Genomic DNA, 22,001 nt, shown 5'->3' with positions numbered 1-22,001 from the left:
TCGTTTTTATATGAGTTATTTTAAGAAAGATATTTTAATCAGATAAAAAAAATGATATTTAAATGATTTATTTTAGGTGAACTGATTTATTATAAGTAAAATGATTTATTTTAAATGAAACACCCTGTATATCTAGAAATAGCACTGCTCGTGACTTCAATGATAAATTTATTACCTTTTTATCATTCGATTGCTTTTTTTAAATACTTTTCATTCCACCTTTATCAAGTTATAAATATGAAATGATCAGAGGTATTTTTTTCTTTCCTTTTAATTCCATTTCTATTTTTAATACCAAAGATATCTTCTTTTGTATTATATCATTGATATTTTACATATTTATTTTTTTTTACATTTTTATATGATTAATAATTTGAAAGATCTATTCATTTGTATTTTAATCAAATTATTATTACTCTTTCAACTTGATACAATGAAATTACAAACTATCAAATGAAATATTTCTCAGGATATTGAAATATTAAAAATATTTATTTTATATAAAAATCAATAACATATATAATTTATATATTTTTTATATTAATTACAAAAAAATTATATTTTTCTTTTAATAATTTTCCTGTAAATTGTTTATCAATTTAAACGTACAAAATCAAGAATACCTTTTTAAAATTTGTCTAGAAATTTTTTGTTGAAAAAAAAATATAATGAATTTTACTATGGTACTATGGTATTATTATAAAAAGAGTATGCTGTAATCCATTAAAAAATATTGAATGGGGGGCTATTAAACCGTACGTATTCGAGGGCAGACGTTTGTCGTGGTTCACCATCATTGTTCCATATGATACACATACGAATGTGCGGCTTTGAATATGGATGTACCCGTGTGTCCTCTCGCTCACATAATCCGAATTCGTGCTATTAACATTGTCCTCTATGTATTATATATAATACTACTACCTTTCATCGTTTCGTGTCGTTAAAATCGTTTACATAGGCTATTGCTAATCACGACAATGTATCGCGAGCTTACAACGATTATACTAACTATCAATATCTTGATGATAATGATAATCATTATTATAATAATAATAACGATTAACATTATCGATGTTAAATTATTTATTTTTAATTTATATCGTATATTAGTTGTGTATTATCGAAAATTAGAAAAATAAAAGAACATGGAAATAATAATAGTTTCATATAAAGGAAATGATTCAATGTAATTCGAAGTACGATAAGGGGTTGAAAATATTCGAATTGTTTTTTTCTAAATTTTTTGAAACTATATTGAAATATTATTGTTTCTATGTTGGGGTAAATATTTTTTAAAAGCTACCTATAAGTAATTGTTTAACATACGAATATTATATTTTACTGGGAACAATATTACAATCGTTATATATATCATTTGTATTCTTTCGTAATCAAATTATTTTTAATAAAACGTTATTAACATTTTTCGGACGTATTCAATTTGGACATGGGTGTCGTAGTGGTCGGAATTAATTTATATATGTATTTTATATATATTTGTATTATATATATATATATATATATATATATATATATATATATATATATATATATATATATAATTAAATAATAATTTAATATATATTTAATAATATATTAAAATTATATATATAAGATTAGCATGATTTTTTGTGCTGTGGCAGAGAGCACACATACGAACGGAACGGTAAAAAGGTTTTGGTGGCTGAGAATAGACGCGTTCGAAAAGGGTTAATTAATACACAAAATATATAAATAACGAATTAAACATTAATAACTTTGAATGTTAGTGTAGAATTTAGGAAACAAAGAAAAACAAAATGAAAAACCAGAAACCAAAAATAAGACAAATGCGAGGATGTAACACTTTCGTGTTACGTGTCATTGTAGAGAATTAACATGGTAGTGGAAAAACCAGAAAACCCAAAAAAAAGACAAAAAAATTGTGTGATAAATCTCGAAAGGGGTGTAGTTAGGTAGTCGTAAAAAATTTATTGGCGTTCATTGTCGCGAGACTGAACGTACTAGGAGCGTAAAACGGAACGTAATTAATAAACTTAACGAACCACTTTCGACCGCCGTTGACGCTCGAATGCAATTACAAACGGAATAAGGATTTATCGTTAACATACGTTGTTCCTTTCTCTTTTTCATATATACACACACGCATACGCACACACATATTATACACACACTCTCAATCTCTTCGGCAAGGTACGCAGACCAAGGTTGCATATACATAAATTTGAAAATATATATATAAATATATGTTTACATACATATACATGTTACTAATACATATGCATATGGACAAATACGCAGCACGTGCATATACCGCAGTGCGAAAAGCCTCGACTAAATATCGTCGATAACATTCGTTGTTTATGAACAAGCATAAAATTAACTTCGGACTGCTGTAAAAAAGAGGAAATTTCAGTGTGTTTTTTTTTTGTTTCTCTCATCTTGTAATTTCGTTGGAAGAAAAACGAAAAAAAAAAGAAAATAAACTATTTTATATCCTTGATTCCAAACGTAACTGCATAAATATATGTACATATAAGAAAGTAGGTAAATGTTGTTTTCGTAGAGAAAATTAGCACGAGATAGTCAGATTTTAGAAGCAAATATTATACTCGAGGATGTTTATATAAATATAACGAACGATCATCGATCCCTACTTTCCCCCTCCCCAGAGTAAACATTTTATAAATAATTTAGAAAAAAGTTAAAACAAATATTTCGATTTTTTGATAACTATTTCTGTGAATGCTGTTTTTCTGTCTTTTTTTAAAATTATTTTTTTGTCATAGATTCGCTAATTAAACGTTCAAGTTATCCGTTTGTGACGAATTACTCAATTCATTCATTCATTATCAGTAATTGAGAAGAAACGTGATACATGTTTGCGTTTTTATTTGATAATCGTTAATAAGTTTGTCAATAAAATATTTCATTTATGGAATTGTTGATTCATCTGCAAGAATTATCTCAAAATATTTCGATTAAAGATATCTTTCTAATTATTCATTAAGATATATGAGCCGTTTATTTTGAAAGTGGTCTAACTCCATTTATGTTCGAATCGAAATATTGAAGAGTTTGTGTTTCAATGCAATGAAAAATATACGTACAGGATACTAACGAGTTACACTGCTTAAGTGTATCTAAAGGTGTTAAATTTATAGTTCCTATTAAAATAGTGGCAATTATTAAGTGAATAATATGCGTTTTATTACCAAGAATAGAATTAGGCCACTTTCAAAATTAACAACCTAATTCATTATAAAATTTGAAGGAGCCCAAATTCATTCAACATAATTTAAGATGCTTTAAATTGAAAAAAACAATACTCAATTTATTTAACATATCTTTAAAACACTTCAGAATCATAATTTATGCGATTTAAAACATTTTTTAACTACATCAATTACAAAACAATTTACTGCTCATTTACATTTTGCGTGTGTGAAAGGGATTTGAAGAAATCATGATATATGTCGTAGTAGGTGCATTATGTCCTTGAATTTTGTTGTTGTAATCTGTCTGATATTTTTATACAGTGATGTCAATATAATATTGTCGAACATTTTTGGTCTACCCGGACGTGGTAATAAATTTAGGATTTTCAAATTTTCATTCTTATTCATCGATGTCTTATAGAAAATTTGATACGATTTATTTCTGACAAAACGCATTCAAACATATTTTTAACCAGATTATCGATTCTTCATTAGAATTCTGTACCTTTTTAAAAATTGCCTTTGGAGTTAGGCCACTTTCAAAATAAACGGCTAATGTGATTTTATCTTCAATGGAAAGAATATTTGATAATATCTTACGTATTGCTGTATATTTCGCATTAATTAGCGTATACATTATTTTAGAAAAATTATATTTTTTAAATGAAATATTAAACGCGATTTAATGATTACATTGTCGTATTTCGTAAATAAATATTTTTTATGAAATACAATTTCGAAAAATATTATATATATAATAATATATAATATATATTTTTCCCGTAAAAATCTGTAGCACGCGTAGAAAAATGTATGAGAAGTTTTACACGGTAGATTCTTATTATCGAATAAGTTAGACATTCCTCTCTTAAATCCCCCCCCCCCCGGTTCCGTCTATATGACATGTAAAAACTTCGTCGACGAAAAAGTTATTTAATTTTAAAGCGAACAGATGTTACACAGAGAAAATAACATGTGATAAGTCTTCATGTCTTTATTCCTAAGGATTCGTGAAAAAAAACAAACAAAAAAATAAAATTTAATTAAAAAAATAAGACAAACTTTCTTTTATTCATAAATTCATAGTAAATAGGAAAATGATCTTCTTCTTCTTCTTCTTCTACTCTTTGTAGATTTTTTTATTGTCTCCAACTCGTACAATTTTCTCGCGTTTCCTAGTTTTTTCTTTTTTTTTTTTTTTTTATATTACGAAACATAAAACTCGCTCAATTCTTTGCCCACAAAAATTCGTAAAAAGAAAATGCTATTTTAGTTATACGAAACTTATATATATGTATCCTGTATACACTATGGAATTACGTTCCCTATTTCTCGTTTTTATTTCTTCTTTTTATCCTTGAAATTCGTTGTGTGAGGGTGGGGGGTAAAAATGCAACTCTGACATATAAGAGATGGAAATTTGGACGAAACTCGTTCGGACTTTATTCGTATTTTACGTTCCTCTATTCTCTCTTTCTTCTTGTTTTTTTTTCTACAATTTTTACAAGTAGTAAAAGACCCCCCCCCCTTTCTCTTCCCCTCTCTCTCTCGGATTTTCCTTCGTCCCAAATATCGTTTTAAATCTCGATGAACGAGTATGAGTTAGAGAATAAGGGTCCATGATTTTACTAAACTTTATGCGACGTTCCTAGAGTTTTGCGTGGTACGAATACTTCCTTGCATATCGCAAAACTTGCCGGCTGGTCGAGTCATGCAACTTCAGCAAAACAGATTACGGCAACGTTCGCTTTAAGTAGAAAACAAGAGAGAGAAATAAACTTAATTGATATTCTTGTCGAGTGAAGAAAGGAGAGGCGGGGGATGGAAATAGTATCTTCCACGTTTAAATTTTCGACAAATATTTCATTAATTGTAATCAACGAATAATTGTTTCCAAAAATTTCTCGTTTAATTACCAACATTAAATAACGATAATAACGTTTGTTACAAAATATTATACAACACATTTTTTGTTTCATTAGATAAAAGTTCGATGAAGAAAATTATAATACTCAGTAATTATAATATGAAAATGATTTAAATCTGAAATTCATTTTTTACAACTTGTCATAATCTCGAATGTTTATTATAAAATGAAAAAATTTTTTAAAAACATAAGCATGATCCATTAGTTTCAAATAGATAAGAAAAGTTCAGTGATAAGTATAACCTATAAGAATTTACCGTAAATATACGTCAACGGTGTGAGGAAAATAAAATGGCGTATGATAAGATGAGAGGAAAATCTGTATTAATTATAAAAAAAAATAAAATAAAATAAAATTCTTAAGAACTGTAAGCACGATACATTAGTGGCAAACAGATAAGAAAAGTTCGCTGATAAGTATAACCTATGTGAGAGTTTACCGTAAATATACGTCAACGGTGTGAGGAAAATAAAATGGCGGACGATAAGATGACAGGAAAATCTGCATTAATTATACATAAAAATAAAAAAATAGAATTTTTAAGAACGTAAGCATCATATATTAGTATGGCAAACAGATAAGAAAAGTTCAGTGATAAGTATAACCTATGAGAATTTAACGTTAAATATATGTCAAAAAGTGTGAGTAAAATAAAATGGCGGATGATAAGGTGACAGGAAAATCTGCATTAAAAGTATCCATGCGAGAACGTATGAGGAGTGTCGTAATTCGTCTTATCCAGGATCTGTCATCATCATCATCATCATCATAATCATCATCATCATCATCTTTGCCCGTTGGCATGGTTACGGTTGTGATCCCTATTGTCTATTTTTTTCCCTCCATTTTTTTTTTTTTTTACTTTATTTTCTTCTTTTGTTTGCCTTCTCGGCTGAGTATTTGCGGCGAGAACACGAACACACACATAAAAAAGTACTGTATACGATATAAAACGAAGAAAAAAGTCTCGATCGGTGATAGGTTAGGTTCGTTCAAGCTCGAAATCTCTTTATCGCGACAATCGAGCGGAAAAGGGAAGAACTTTATTCGCTTCGATGCGTAATTTCTTCGTAAAACGTTCTTCGTTTGTCGATGTGAAGGATCGGGGAAGGGGTTGGTTGAGAGGGTGATGGGGTAAGGAGGATGCTTGACAATGAGAGAGTATCGTGTCTTAACGGATAATAAATTTTATTATATAAGAGAATAACGTAAGATTTTAATCAAGTACTTTATCCGCCATATTTTGAAACTCTTAATAAATTACTAATAATAATATCAAGAAATATATTATACATATTTGTAATTATTAATCTTTCAAAAGGAAGATTTATATAAATGAGATTTGGAATAAATCTTTTTATTCGTCATTTTAAAAATCAGGAATATATATTTATAATTGATTTCAAGAAAAGATTTATTTTTGTAAAATTGACTGAAAACTATTTGTGATCGATTTATGGACTTTTTCCTCTTTTGTAAATTTACCTCCTCTATTATGTAAAATCTATTATACGTATAAGTATTTTTTTTTCACGCGTACCTTGAAAAGATCAAATGTCAATGTACTTCGAGTACTATCGAGTGAAGTATTGAGAAGTTGAAAAGTAAGGTTAGGAATAATTTTCAAAATAGAGATTTGAAGTTCATTGAAAGAGTGTTTTAAATTTCAAAGTACGTACACACTTGACGATTTCTTTACAGATAAATCTATCGATGAATACTATTGTCTTTTAGTACCTAAATTGATCGAATAATAAAATCGACGTTTAAATCAAGAAAACGAGGTCGCTCTTTAAAATCCCATCAAGAACAAAGATTTAGAACAAAAGTAAGAGCAAAAGAAAGCAATGAAAAATACTCTTTTGCACGTAGAACTATCGTAAAATTTTTATTTTTATCTAAAAAAATGAGATTACGTTTAAAAAATGAATTTGGCAAATATTTGAAATTTAATGATATATATATATATATAAAATTTAATAATAATAATCTTATATGATGAAATTAAATTGGGAGATGCATTTTATAATTAGCTGACAAATGAAAAATGATTAAAATTGTAAAAACATTTTTCAACTTGTGATTAATGTTCATAATACTATATAATCATTTTTAATATTATGAATTTCCAATAAAATTTCTATTTAAATAATTCTTTCAATTCTAATCATTAATTTTCTTTTCAATAAATTCCCGGTGACACCTTTAACCTTTTAAAATGACATAAGCGCGTTAACGTAAGTAAGTACTTATTACTCTGCATTGCCGGAGGCGTAATACTATCCTATACAAAAACCACTCGAATATATACTATGCTCTAATTTTAACTAAAATTAATTAATACAATTAATAAGCATGATGGAACCATATTTTGAATCGTATCGTACAAAAGAAGACCTCAATACTTTAATATTTGTTTGTTTTTTTTTTAATAAATAATTACATTTATTTTTAATTATCATTATATTAATTATTTTTTTTTATTTACGGTTTAGTAGATCATATCGAGATAAAAATAATGTTACACCTAATTGGTTTAATACATGGGGTAACGTTTTTCAATATTAAAAATTTTTTATAAAAATTTTGTAAATCATTATTTAATTTAATAAACATACGAGAAAATTTTTAACAATATTTTTACTAAGCGAAGATAAAAAATGATAATGGCGACAGGTGTTTCAAATCGATATCCGGAAATTGAATGAGATTATTTGCCGATGGAATCTTTCGAGTGTAAGAACGTATACCGGAATAAACGATCGGATTACTATCTTTAGAAAGAGACATTTTTCTTGGAGAAAATAAAAACCATGAAAAAAATATGCGAAAAGTGAATTAACAACCCTATACTCTTACTTCAAAAATAGTTTGGTACGTTTAATAAAAGAAATATCTAGTTTTAATAGTCATTTTTAAAAATAGTTTCTAATGAGAAATATAATTGATTACAAAGTTAGATATTGAACAAAGTGTAATCCGTTAACGACTTATTCAACTTTAGAAATGCATTGATAGGATATTCTTTGTCCTTGATAATGAACAGTATAGAAAGTGAGAATTCGAATAGAAAGGAAACTTTCCACATATCGTTTCAAATATATATATTCATATGTACCTATGTAAAATTGAAATATCGTAACAAGATTTTATATTGACAGTAAAGAGAGAGAGAAAGAGAAAGGGGTGGGGGAGGGGAGAAGATATCACGTCATTCCAATAGAAGGTAGGTCATCGATTCGCGAATATATTTCAAGCAAGTTCGTAAAATCGAAAAGCCTTAGAAATCAACGAAATTTCATATTAAAAATAATTTTGCAATTAGTAGTAATATACACTTCTTGTTTTTTTTTTAATGAATTATATATCACAAGTTGTTATTAATTATTTCGAAAAAAAGTTGTTCAAAATCATCAGTTAAAGTTGTTGATAAGGATTGCTGTGTTTACTTTTTTTCTTAACTATCCAAAAGAAAAAGAAGATGATGTCAAATAGTTGAAATTTCGAAAAGAAAGATTTTACAGTCTCCGCACAATTTTATTCTCTACTTTATTTTCGATGTTACAAAACTTGAGCACTAATTTATCGGAATCGGAAAGTTTTTCGAGACTATTAGCCAAAAGATCGAAATTGACGTTTTATCGATTGTAACTTGTTCGGAGTTTCAACTTCCGACCGGTGTCATCGTATGCAAGTTTTGAAAAGAGAGAAAAATAGAAAGAAAAAGAACGAAAAAAAAACAGAAAGAGAGAAAGAGAGAGAGAGAGAGAGAGAGAGCTCGACAATGTGGAATTACTGATGGATCAGCAAAGAAGAAATATAGAGATAAAGAAGAAGAGGAAGTTTAATATGCACGGAATAGCAAAGAGATAGAGGGTTTAATATGTACGACGTCCCGAGGGCGTCATAATCGGGAAATATCGATCTTTAGGCGTGTCTACGTATGGTCCATATACTATTTCGATGAATTTCAAATTCGACTACTATAGTCTTACTTCGATAAAAATTTCGACTTATCCATACTTCTCTTTTATGTACTAATCGTATTCAAAAATGTTTTTATCTATTTTTATTTGTTTCTTTTATCAAACATTTCATATATAATATAATGAAGTTAATGTTGTATTAATAATATATATAAAATAATATTGTGTATGCTATATATATAATATATTATTGTATATAATAATATACATATATATAATAATAATAATAATAATAATAATAATAATAATAATAATAATAATAATAATAATAATAATAAAATAAATTATAATACTAAATTATATATAATAATAATAAGTTATATATAATAATATTGTATGCATGTTATATATATGAGAATTATATTTTATAAAAATAATACACGTTCAATTTGATTTTCTAAGCTCTATCTCATTAAAAATTGTAAAATATCATTGTCAAAAGTACGTACAATAAATAAATTCAATTATAGGCGTATATTATAAATTATTATTCTAATAAATTCATACAACATTCCATATTTAATTTAACGATACATTTTATAAATAAATTTTCGCAATATTAATTATAATGCCTTTTAAAAATTCAAGTTTATATGAAAGTTAACTGTGTTAATGTAATTGGAATTATTGCAGATCAAGAAAAAAAACATTTTATTTGAATTTATTTATCCGTATGATTTTCATATTTCTCATAATTACATTTCGAGATAAATGGATATTAGAATAAGAGGAATGAATTTTGTCAAAAGACTGATAACAACGAAAAGGGGTGAGTTTTAACTAACAAGTAGTGTTTGTTTCGAAACGATCCCGAGCCGATGAGAAGAGAATTTCTCAAACGAGAGAGAGAGAGAGAGAGAGGTTCTTTAAAGAGGACCGTGCCATTTTGCACGAGAAAGAGAAAGAGAAAGAGAGACAGAGAGAAAACAAGGAACGAAATAGAATCTAATTCTCAAGAGAGAAATAGAAGGATAGCAAAAGAGAAAGAGAGAAAGAGAGAGAATAAATTGTGAAGCACAGGAAGAAAATTCATAATTGAAATCACGGCTCGTGATTCTGATCAAATAACTATTCTCGAAAGATCACGTCGAGTTTTCCCACGAAGGGAATTATTTTGTTCTTTGTGGGACTAAATAGGATAGTATACGACCTTTAAATTTACAAATTTTTACAGAAAAGAATTCGATCTCGTTTTTTTTTTTTTGATGATATATATCATCTGTGGTTGTTTTGCAAATATTTAAAAGGAATAATAGGATTTACGTGTACGAAAGAATGTTTTTTTTTTTTATACGAACAATAAGATTTTCGTAATACGTTCCTGATTTAATTAATTTAATTTATGATATAATTGTCCTTCGAATTTATATTTAATTTTAAATACTTACTTTTAGTGTTTTATTTATTTTTTATTTTTTTCGGTATGGTCATTTATCGTTTAATTTGTTTATAGAAGAACATAAACAGAGAAAAAAAAGGCTATAAATATGCATAAACATTCATTCATATTAAGATTTTGTTCTCACTGGAAAGTTAGAAAGAATAAAAAAAGACATTTCAATTTATAGTTCGCAAACACACGTTCGCACCAACCTCTTTCGTTTTATAACGTCGTATAAATTCGTCGTCCGTGTACTACCGTTGTTACCAATATCGTCACCGTATTTTTCTCTAACGTGTATTTCTCTTAAGCTTAAAAACATTTCACAAGTCGTTTCAACCTAATTCGTAATTTTGAAATCCCTTTTTTTTTTCGTATGATCGAAGAGAAGGAATGAATATCCACGATGTGTTTGCGAACATTTCACACATTTTTTCATTTATGTTAATCAAAGAAATAAAATATATATATATATATATATATGAATATGTTAAAACTATTTAACTGTACGAAACTACTTTCTTAACTTATTTTTTTATTTTTATTACAGAAATACGTAAGCGAAGGTTCGACGGTACGAGATTGCGTCGAAACGTGCACGGAAAAAGGTAAGCTCTATAATTTTTTTTTAAATTTATTTTTAATAACACGTTTTTTTTTTTGAATCCAAAAAAGTAATGAAAATAATTTTAACGAATAAACGTAGGTAATTAAAAAAGTAGGGGAGAAAAAATATATTTTACGATTAAAATTTACTTTCGTAATTAAATTAAATGAAAAATTCTTTTTATAAATTCAAAAAAAAAAAAAGAAATTCGATCTTTCATTTATCTTGGATTATGAAAAAGATCATATAAATTAATTTATAAATCCCACCTCTTTTGCAATTCAATCTTTAATCAAATTTTTCTTCATAATCTTCTTACTTTTTACGATCACTACACTATATATATATATACTGTAAATTATACTCATGGAACGGGAAAAATTCTCTCTCGAAGAAATCCATTTTCTTTTGCGAACGAAAAATTCCGTGTGCACTATCGTAAACAAAAAAGAAATAAAAAAAAAAAGACTAAGTGTGTTAGATCGCACAAACATCTTTTATTTCCATTTTATTTTTCTTGTCGGTGTCGTCAACACGCATGTATCTTATACCGTTTTCACATTCTTCTCTTCCTCACGAACTCCGTGACCAAACGAAACCAAAACAGAATGATTTGCTACCTATGTTTTCTTGTTGCACGTAACTTTCGCGTGATAAGTAAACGAAAAGGGAAAAAAGGGCAAACTAAATAAAATACGAAAGGAATCGTAGTACATTTGTCTTTTTTGGTTTCTTTTATTTTCACAAAATCTTTCTAACTCAAAAATTGAAAAAACGAAAATAAAAATAAAAAGACAAAATACCAAATTGGAAAAAATGTTTTTTTTTTTTTGGATCACGTAAACGTATTGTATAAAAGTGATTTTGATCAAGAGAAAGGACTTAATCTTTTTCTCTTTATCTCTTTCTTTATTTCTTGCAAAGTTTTTTATAATACAAATTTTTTCGAACGTCACTCAAATAGGGTGAAACTAATGTAGCGAAAAATTTCTCTCACCCGTCGACATCCATAACAGAACGTTGAAACTTTCTTGGCAGCAGCTTGTTTTCCCCTTTTGTACTTAATTCTTTACTTTTTGTTCGAATTTTTTTAATGTTATTTGTTTCCTTTACTTTATTTTCTAAACGTAGTATTATCCTTCGAAGGATACGTTACATTTATAAACTTTTTCTTTTGTAATAGTAGTAGTAATCTATTATAACAAAAATAATAAAAGAACAAATAGATCATTTTATTCGATGTAGATTTATTTTTCGAATATTTTTACTTACGTAACATTATTGACGTTAATATAATATATACTTGTTTTGATATTCATTGAAAGATAATCCTTAAAAAGCTTTCTCTATCCCTACACGAATCCATAAAATTTCGGACGTCACAAATCATTTAACGTTTTGTATCATATATATATATATTTTATGGTATATGTGTATAATACGATTAAACTAAACTAATCCAACGTATCTGTCATTTCTAGTTGACAAAATGGATTTTTAAAAAAACGTCTACAAAATTTATATGAAACTTTTCTAATCCAAATTTTGTCTCATTGGTATGTTATATACATGTACATACTATATATATACATAAAATATACATATATACATGGGTATATACACGAGAACATGGATACTTTAGATAACTATCCAACTACGTTAAAGTATTTATGAAAGTTTGCACATATATATATCAAACACGTTTATGTGTGTATTAGGGGTTTAATCGTATATAACGGTTTTCAGACAGTATGAAGAATTTTCTAGAAAAACGTTAAACCAAACTCGCTAAGACTGAAATACGTTTTAGCCTCATTGTTTCATGTTAGATTTGATATAGTCAGTAATACCTTATGGGATTACGTAGAACTTAGAAACTCCATTTCTAATAAAACTTTAATAAAAAATATTTAAATAAATTCAATGTAATTGAATAATAAACATTTTGTGTACTAGGTTACAACTTTTCATTACATATAATAATAATAATAATAATAATAATAATAATAATAATAATAATAATGAAATTGTTTCAATAAATAATAAATGTTAAAACATTATAACAAATAATGTTGACCATAATTAAATGAATAGGTTTTATTTTTCATGTCTTCATTTCTCATCTCTTTCTACAACTTGTTAAAGTTAATTGGAAATGAAAGAATTTGTAGAGAAAAGAAAAGAACAAATTTATTTTTTTGTTTCAAACATTCGAACAAATTTCCCAAAAGGCTCGAGAAACGCGATCTAGACCTGGTATTACCAAATTTAAAATTTTTACAAGTCACAGGAAAACTTGTCGCATCCTATCGAGAAAAGGGAAGAACGTGTTCTTATATATATTGCACGTGAAATAGATAAAAGAGGATAGAAGGGCACAGGTGCAAAGGATAAAGTGACTGTGTTACGTTGAAGACGTATACACATATATATATGTATGTGTATACTTGATGGCAGTAGTTTAGAATGTACATTACGAGTAGTATCGTGGCGTACCAACGAAAATTCACGAACGTAAGCAGATTTATTATATCTAACTCACGTGTGTTCCCTTTTTTTGACCTCTTTCCATTTTTCTTAATTCTTTTTTTTTTTTTACATCCGATCTTTTTCTACTTAACTGCGAAAATTATTACTCAAGTCATTCTAATAAATATCGAAAGTCTTTTAAAGGTATTACACCGTCACCTTGGTGTTCGAAAAAAAACTAGCATGAAATTTTTGTTTGAGGCAACTTTCAAGTAGCATAATTTCGTTCGAGAGTAAATATAATATGACGTTATTCGAAATTTTTTTAAACAAAAATTTTCTTTTCCTTAAATGCCAAAATAACGTATAATTCCTTTATTTAATTTATAACATTTATTATTTTATTTAATTATACTCGTTAAACTTAATATGAAACTTATTAGTTATAAAAACAACGAGTATTAATAATTATTGATATACTTATAAATTATATTAACAATATTTTTTTATATTATTTTATTCGTCAAATTTTATCTGAAAGTTTCATATAACTAAAACAACGAAATAATAAATTAAATCTTTTTATTATCCTTATTAGCAAAATTTTATGTTCTATGAAAATAACAAATACAAATTAAATATTGATACAATCTTATTATAAATTAAATTAACAACATTATAATTCCTAAACTAACAATAGCAATAAAAATAAAATATTTTAAATTATAAAAAGTCCTAATTACTCAACCGGGAATAAATCATTCGTAATTTCTCAAGATATCAAACCCAAATGACGTTATCTTTGCTAAATCAGCAAGATCTATATCAGCAAAATGGAATTATATTTTTTGTGTGTGCATGTGTGTGTGTGTGTGTGTGTGTGTGTGTGGTAGAAGCTTCCTTCATCTCTCCAAAAATGTTCTCATGCGAAGGATAGAATTTTTTTGCGATTAGCTCGTAAATTTTCTAAAGCGGTAGCTTGAATACGTTTTCTTTCTTTCTTTATTGGTATCATACGTTCGAAATGGCCGATATTGCTCGAACATCGACGAATGGTTATCATTGATTTCTGATCATGTTCTGCCCGCATATAATCCTACCCCCTTTTTTTCCAATTCTTTACAAGGATTCCCCGCAGAAAGTAAATACCAAGAGCAAGAGAGAGTGAAATACAGAAAATGAGAAAGTTAAATGCGTTAAAAGCTTTGATCCAAATGTTCTTCTTCAAGCTTTTAACGAACGCACGATTTTAAGAATAAAAAAAAAGAACAAATTTAAACAAATTTTTTATTCTTTGCGGTTATCTTGGTAAAAAAAAATTAAGAGAAAGATTATAACATGCATTTGTGTAAGTATTATATTAAAATTTATTTATTAACATTTTCCTGATACACCGTAATGTCAAAAAGCCACGTTTGTGTAAGTTTTACTTATTTTCAAAAAATATCTTCTTTTAAGGCCGGCGATACATCTAAAATAAAAAAAACCGTTAAAAAAAAAAAGGGTCAAAAATCAGACTTTTTTGTCTGAGTCGTGTCAATTTACGATTTTTTGATTTTTTAGTTTTTCCTTAGTTTAACTAGAAGATACATGTTTTATGAACACGCTATGACCCTTTTTTTTAATTTTAGATTGTTGTAACTACAGCTAAAAATCACCATGATGCGTTTCGCCGCGAGGGCCTCAGGAGATTAGTTACTACGGTGGCCATTTTGAAAAAAAAAATCAGATTTTTATATTTTAATATGTAATGAATAGACATGCTGAGTTTCAAAACGATTCATTAATTCCTTCTATTTTAAATAAACCTCTGAAAAACGGTCAAAATTTAGGCGTTTACATGTATCGCCGGTCTTAAGAGTATGAACTTTAGTTTCTAGCACGTTAGTATTTTGAAAATAAGATGATGTTATATTTTTTTCAGTCGGTTGGATACTAACTTTCTTTCATCATATTTTTTTTTAATCTCAATGTTTTTTTCTTTCTCCTAAAGGTTAATTTTCTCAAAGAGATAACTTTTTTTTTTTTAAATTACTTCAATACTTCGAAGTTTACGCATCTTTTCTATGTATTATTTTTTCTTTCTCCACAATTTTATATTTTTTAATAACATTATAGGAGTATTATTTTCGAAAGAATAATGATTCTAAAATCTTCGAGATCAAAATATTAAACAAAGATCACAAATCTTTACTTTAGAAAACAAGAATTTATATATGCATCCGTTTATCTATGCATTATATATATGCGTTAAATATGGAGAATATTTTCATAAGCAAACAATTTAGTAATGTCAATATAACAAATAGAGTATATATATGGAATAACCGATGGAAGATATTCGAATAATAACTACCACATGCATCCAATCGGAATAACAGAAATAATATCATTTCACCAAATGACTTTCCGAATTTCAAAATTCATGATTCTACATTTCAAAGTTAGCTGGAATGAATAATTTCAAATAATTTATGATTCTTCTCGTTGATAGTTTCAAAGGATAGGAATATATATTCTAAACGTGGTATTATTATTTTAATGACCATTTAGGATTATTCCATTAAGTTTATTTCTTGAAGAAAATTTGTCATTTTGTTTAAGGATCATAGGAAGGGATCCACATTTCTTGTCCCCCTATAGTATACGCTTTTTAATGACAAGTAAAAGGGGCCAAAGTTTCAGAAAGACAAATTTACAAGAAACTGCGTTATCTTGATCATGGTAAGAAGTTATTAACCATTCTCTTAAATCTTGATTACCATGCTTGTTCAACTCACTCTCTCTATCTACTCTATCTTTCCTTTTCCTCTTCTCTTTATATTAATATCTGCGATAAATTAAATTTAACTACCTATCTTACATTCTACTAAACCACACGAGAAAATTACCTGTTTGCTAAACTCCAGTTACATTAAATCGAAACGACGATGGATACGAGAGCAATTGAAATTAAAACCATTTTATATTTTATTACACTTACCTTCAATTCATTATTATTTAACAACATTCTTCGTATATTACCAATCATAAAAGAATATTTTACGCATTATAGTTAAATAAAGTCTTTTTCATCATTGAATATAATACAAATAATATTTATATTTAAAACATATATTTCAAACAATTTCGTAATATAATTTTGATAATCAAAAATTGTTAAAACCATATATTAATATTATATAGAAATTTTGTTCAGAGATATTCTTATTATAATTAATATTAATAGTAATTATAAATGTTCTATATTTTATATTGTAATATATATCAAGAATATATATATCTGAACAAAATTTCTATATAATATTTATATATATTTATATATAATATATAAATAAGAATTATAATATATATTCTATTTTTTTTTATATTATATTATAATTTGAAATATAATTGAATATAAAATAAAACATTATAATAATACATATATAACGTTTTATGTATTATAAAATATTTTTTATTTTTTTATTTTTTTATTTTAAAACCAATTGTCGAGAGATTTTTAATACAGTCAATATTTATATTCAAGAATTTTTTGAGTCCCAGTTATTCAGGCAATTCCGATAGATGAATAGATAGAGAGGCATAGTGAATAAGTGAGAAAGAGAGAGAGAGAGAGAGAGAAAGAGAGAACTGGTCTGAATTTCAATAGCCAGAACGAAACGATATCCGGATTTCGAATGGAATCCGTATACTACTTCGAATGACATTCCGACGGTAAATAGACATCGAAAAGAGACATAGATAGATATCGATTCCTTGGTCGATACTTGTCTAACTACATCCAATGACTATGTCATATTCATCGTTCAAATATAAACACAAGATATAAACATAAATGCACAATTCAAGTTATAAATAATTTCGTTATATTTAAATTACGAAAACGAAACGGGGGAAATGGTTTTTTAACTGTGCAAATTTATCAATGATCTTTTTCATTGAAATGAATGAAATGATCAATCATTTTTTTTCAATAATTGTTATTGCAAAAGCGTTCATTTGTTAATATCAAGAAAACGTGTTCTTTGTTAAAGGGTTCATAATTTCACGAAAGTATATTTGGGGTATGATCTTTTATCGTAATGGATTTTTTATTATAAATATTGAAAGACGATATTAATGATTAATTAAAATTGATTAAACTTCTACTTTTATTTTTTTTATAATTGAAATTACAACAGCTGATATGATATATAGTACAAATAATGAGATTCTATATTGGATCGATATATATATGTATAAATTACAAAATAAATTGCAAGCTTCTAATATTGAAAATAATAAAAAAATAAAACAAAGAAATAATAAAAATTAGAGTACAATTTCACTCATATTACGAAACCTATATATTACACTATATATAATATAGTATAATATGTTATAGTATAATATTATTGTAGTATAATATTATAATATATTATATTATGTATAGTATTTTTTTATAACATATAATATTACTATATACAATATCATATACTATATATTTTTTATATATTATTATACTGTTATTATTTATATATACTATTATTCTTTATTATATATAATATAATATACTATATATAATACTATAATACAAAACCTATCACTATCAAATAACCGCGTCCGATAAATGTACATTATTCATTTCTAAATAAAAAAAATAAAAAAAGATATTCTTCTCTATCTAATTAGTTAATTGTAAAATCTAATTTTATATTAAAAATACATATTTATTAAATATTATACATAGCATTCACTTGATCGATATTCACGATAGGACATAGATATACACGAATTTTTTGATAGCGTTTTAACATTTAATATTTTACTATTTTGTCCGAGATAAAAATTATTCAAAACGTGTGTCGCAAACAAACAAACAAATGAAAATAAAATAAAACTGATAAAATAAAAAAGTTTCCCAATTTTTCCCGTTTTTATTTTCTTTTTTCAGAGGCTTGGAGTACGAGAACGTATTGCTGTCAACAAGACGGTTGCAATTCGGGTCCATCGTTGACGTCTAACAGCAATGGATACGTTTTTGTATTAACATTAACGATGCTCGTTCTTATTCTTGAACGCAGTCTTCGTGGCTAATACGTCCTTAAGAAGGACGTAGTAAAGAAGTCGTTTTACGCGGCTGCTGTACCAGGATCGTCGGCTACGGCCAATTTCCAAAACGCGACCATCCTCCTCCTTCCTTCGATGAGAGGAACAACAACAACAAAAATAATAATAACAACAACAATAACAACGATATCAGCAACAACAATAATCACAAAAAACACGAGAATCGTTACGGTTTGCCCTTACTACGTTAAAACCGTGTTTCCGAGCTTTAACGAGAGCAAAACGTAGTGACGTCAGCGGTTCCTGCCTTTTTCCTATTCACCTTCACCTCCTCCTCCTCCTCTTCTTTCTACTACTCTTCTTCTTCTTCTTCTATCTTCTTACTTCTTCTTATTTAAAACCTCGTGGTCGTAGTCATTTCACGAAGGTTCTTTCAATCGTCAATCTACGAACTACCCTTTTTCACTTTTATCATTTTTTTTTGCTTTCTTTCTTTACTCCCCTCTTTCTCTCTCTCTTTTTCACTTACTTTTTCTGCCTTTAACTTTTTTACTCTCTCGATAGTTTTCTTTTTAACGAGGATATGACAATGAGGTTCTTGACGTTCAGTAATTCTCGATAATGATCGATGCGACTTTTTCTTTTTTTTTTTTTAATTATCTCTCTTTCTCTTTCTTTCTCTCTCTCTCTCTCTCTCTCTAGCTGGCTTTTTCGATAAATAGTATTCACCTTCGCCGGTCGTATTCTCGTTTGCTTAAATAACTTTTTTTATTTTCCATATAAATATCGTTGATTGAAAAAATAAAATCGCTATATCGAATAAAAAAAATCAATCGTACGAGTTAAAAAAAAGAAAAATTTTGCAAAAAAAGAAAATTAAAAAAAATAAAAAAAAATATAACATAAATTCTCTTCGCATAATAAAGCATAATGTATTAAACAACGGTTTCGCGGCATTGAAATTCATCGAAGTATCTTTCTGGCAGGTATTTTTTTTTTAACATCTAAACGTAAGCGTAGTAACATATTCGAACCACGTGTGTGTTTCTTCTTATTATGGGTAAATCAAATTTCGTACAAACAGAGATAATGAAAAGGAGAAATAAAAAAGAGAAAGAGAAAAATAGACAGCAAAGAAAAGTGGAAAAGGGGGGGGGATAAAATGTTTAAATTATAACGATACGACCACGTTGAAATCTAGAAAAATAAGGGAGAAAAAGAGAAAGAGCAGAAGGGAAGAAAAATGAATAGTGGACAAAATATCGAAACGAAAGAAAAGAAAAAGAAGAAGAAGAAGAATGAGAAGAAGTTGAAAGGAAAAGTAAAAATCCGCTTACCCTTTTAGGATCAAGAAGAATTTCATTTCAGGACCGTACATAGGTACGTTCATTGGTCGTATGCTCGAAGAAACCTGGACGAAAGCCACGTATATATTATATATACATAAATATATATATACATACATAAATATACATAACATACATACATGCAAAACATAACGTATTAACGAACAAAAAAAAATAGTGAAGATAATAATGATAATGATGTTATCATGATTACTTATTACTACTGTTATTATTACTAAAAAAAAAAAAAAAAAAAACAATAAAAAGTCACTTATTTATTATTATCATTATTATTATTATTATTGTTATTATTATTATTATTATTATTATTATTATTATTATTATCAACAATTTACTATTACTAAGATTTCCTACTATTACTATTACTACTACTACCACCATCACTACTACTGTTACTATTACTACTACTACTATTACTACTATTGCTATTAATATTAAACTATTACAATTAATAAACTAACTATTATATTATTATCGCTACATCGCCAATATACATATAGTAGTACGACGATAGATGAGAATAAATAATAATAATATTAAACAAAGAAATAATAATGAAATAAACAAACAAAAAAAGATAAAAATATATAATATAAATAAAAATAAACAAAAGTCGAATATGGAGTTGATCGAAAACCATGTAACCGCTTTAAGTAGCCTTAATAAAGTGTAATTATCGTTGAACGGGTTTGAAAGGCGTCAAAAGTAGGGCAGGGGGGTAGCTGAGTATGGGGGAAAATAATTCTTAATGTATCGTAAACGAAGTAGAGACAGATTTTAGCGATATTATTATACCTGTTCTTAATGATTAGAAATGATAATATAATATCGAGATGAATCTATTTTAAGTTAGTTCGAATTTAAGAAAAATTTCAATAATAATAAATCGATCGCGTAATCTTTGAATAAAATAAAATGTCGCTTTCTGATTGATTGAACAAATGTTTCGAGCGTACGCGGATCGTTCATAGATGAAACCTCGATAGAATGACGATATTAATACAGAAAAACACATATACACCATACCTATATATTAGGTATTAAAAATACATACATAAAATAAAATATATATATACATAAAGCATGTAAAGTATAATAAATATCGATCGTTTACCCGATCAATGCTCATCTGTTGTTTAGCGCTATTTTAATCCTCCGCACTCGGTGTGTGGGTACGCTTTTTATTATAGTTATCACACAGGAATCGGCTTAAAATTTATTTTGCAATATGCGGGTGGACGGTCAACACCGTGCATTTGCGCATTTATGTATAAATGTATATGTATATGCATGTATGGATTCTTGACAATCGTTTCGTTACGTTAAGTCAATATTTTCTTTTTCGAATAATCGATCAAAATTAAAAAGCATCGTTTTAACTTAAATCAACCGAGATTAATTTATTTATTAAGAACGATACAAATAAATTTATCATCTTTATATATATATATATATATATATATATATATATATATATATATATATATAAAAATGTGTGATTTTAGAAGTTATTATTTATTTTTGTTAAATGTATCGTTGATTATGACAGTGGATTTATTGTAAATGAAAAAATTAATTTCATAATAAATTTTTTATTTAAATGTTCAATGGGTAATAATAAAATGTATATAACATAAATCTATAGTTTCGAGATAGTTTTGCAATATGGTAATATTAATAATAATCAATTTATTAATTATTATACGCTCTAAGCAAATCTCTAAACTTATTGTTAGATTAATCAACTATTTATACCACTACTATTTAACAGAAACTTACAAAATCTTTACTAGCAAATGTCAGTTATTCTAAAATCTCGATTATTCAAAACGTATTCGTTAAATGAAGTCAAAATCGAAGTGAAATAATCACGTTAAGGTAAAAAAAAAATAAACAAACATAATTACGTACGCGTGTTACGAGTGCGAAGGTTTAAATTTCGTTAAACGATAATATAAAATTAATATAATTAATAAAAGAAAAGAGAAAA

At 26.8% G+C, this 22,001-nt stretch overlaps 1 protein-coding gene across 2 annotated transcripts in view; it reads left to right on the top strand.

Moving 5' to 3' along the window:
* Positions 1 to 21,176, top strand: part of LOC107071656 (uncharacterized) — a 75,756-nt gene extending 54,580 nt beyond the window's left edge. For both annotated transcript variants that reach the window (XM_015330840.2, XM_089170423.1), the window contains exons 4-5: positions 11,067 to 11,124; positions 18,529 to 21,176. In XM_015330840.2, the coding sequence (XP_015186326.1) occupies positions 11,067 to 11,124; positions 18,529 to 18,671 (201 nt within the window). In that variant the 3' untranslated portion in view covers positions 18,672 to 21,176. The remainder of the gene's footprint in view (positions 1 to 11,066; positions 11,125 to 18,528) is intronic.
* The last annotated feature ends 825 nt before the right edge of the window (positions 21,177 to 22,001 follow it).

This window comes from Polistes dominula, unplaced genomic scaffold (genome assembly GCF_049000335.1).
Source record: "Polistes dominula isolate Pdom_NZ unplaced genomic scaffold, Pdom_raw_medaka contig_15, whole genome shotgun sequence".
NCBI lineage: Eukaryota > Metazoa > Arthropoda > Insecta > Hymenoptera > Vespidae > Polistes > Polistes dominula.
Note: the sequence above shows the minus strand (reverse complement) of the source record. Positions and strands in the feature narration are given on the sequence as shown.